The sequence below is a fragment of the Rhinopithecus bieti genome, unplaced genomic scaffold (assembly GCF_001698545.2).
Source record: "Rhinopithecus bieti isolate Rb0 unplaced genomic scaffold, ASM169854v2 scaffold_65198, whole genome shotgun sequence".
NCBI lineage: Eukaryota > Metazoa > Chordata > Mammalia > Primates > Cercopithecidae > Rhinopithecus > Rhinopithecus bieti.
The window spans coordinates 1-1,342 of record NW_016899139.1 but is presented as its reverse complement, the minus strand read 5'-3'; the positions used below and the strand labels follow the sequence as shown (position 1 = coordinate 1,342).

Genomic DNA, 1,342 nt, shown 5'->3' with positions numbered 1-1,342 from the left:
TGTGGGTTCCCACCTCTCCTCAGAGAAGAGGATCCTAGCAGAGTGCCCACATGGTGTAGTCAGGTACCAGGGAGCACAATGCCAGACAGTCTATCAGGCCAGGAGATGGGCAGCCAACTTCAGATCAAAGACAGAGAGAGGCTTAGTGTAAAACCAATGTCATTTCAGCAGGAAAGTAGAGGGCAGGTGGTGAGAGGGGCTCCTACTGGCGCACCTTCCCCGGGACGTAGTTCCTGTCAATTGCCTCCTCCTGCAGGAACATGTGTAGGCAGCGTTCATTCTGAGCCAGTGGGTGCCCAGCAATTCTATAAAGAAACCAGGATGGTTATCAGTAGTATTCAGAATCAGAGAGAATTAGCAGAGGGATGGGGATGTGGACAGGGGAGGAAGGGCAAGGTCAGCCCTAAGGTTCAAGCCAGTAGAGGACAGCAGTAGGGTACCACCTCAACCCTAATATTGTAGAGGGGACGGGGAATAGAGGGGCAAGACAGGGAAATCCCTAGATACAACCAACATACTGTGCTTTCTCAGGCTCTGACATACAGGATCAGAATCCTACTCAAAGGAATGGAGTTTTACTGTCCAGTCAGCCCACCACATAATTGGCACCACATCATGGTACCCATTATAAAAGGTGAGCTGGGTGCGGTGGCTCATGCCTGTAATCCCAACACTTTGGGAGGCCACGATGGGTGGATCACTTAAAGTCAGGAGTTCGAGACCAGTCTGGCCAATATGGTGAAACCCCATCCCTACTAAAATACGAAAATTAGTCGGGCATGGTGGCCGGTGCTTGTAATCCCTGCTACTCAGAGGCTGAGGCAGGAGAATCGCTTGAACCCAGGAGGCAGAGGTTGCAGTGAGCCGGGATCATACCACTGTACTCCAGCCTAGGTGACAGAGTGAGACCCTGTCTCAAATAAATAAATAAATAAATAAAATAAAAGGTGAGGTAAACAAAACATAAAGAAAGACTACGATGGTAAAAGTAGCAAGTGGAGCCCCAGGAACTTGGCTTACTTGTTAATAAACTGCTCGAGGCCCTGCCTCCTTTCTTCGATGAAAGACTCTTCAAAGATCCCTTCATCTCCTCGGAAAGGGAGCTGCCGCTTCAAGGCTTTCCCAGGCAGTGGTGGTACTACAATCTGCAGGCACACACAAAATTCCAGCCACATGGGAGAGAGACAGAGTGGGAATGAGATGGTAAAGCACTATGTACCTCATTTCTTATTAGGCATAGGGTCTATCCTGTCCCACAGCCAGCAACTTGCAAGAACTAAGACCATAAGAACAGTCAGGATGGCTCAGGTCAAAGATTAATCCGTTTCTATGGGAGGACAGG

General features: G+C 49.3%; 1 protein-coding gene across 1 annotated transcript; it reads right to left on the bottom strand.

Moving 5' to 3' along the window:
* Window positions 1-1,190, bottom strand: LOC108526025 (sorting nexin-12-like). Its single transcript, XM_017866733.1, has 2 exons — window positions 1,021-1,190; window positions 1-305 (listed from the first exon to the last, which is right to left on the bottom strand). Exons 1-2 carry the CDS (start codon window positions 1,173-1,175, stop codon window positions 203-205), a joined length of 258 nt encoding a protein of 85 aa, XP_017722222.1. The 5' UTR covers window positions 1,176-1,190; the 3' UTR covers window positions 1-202.
* Between the last annotated feature and the right edge of the window lie 152 nt (window positions 1,191-1,342).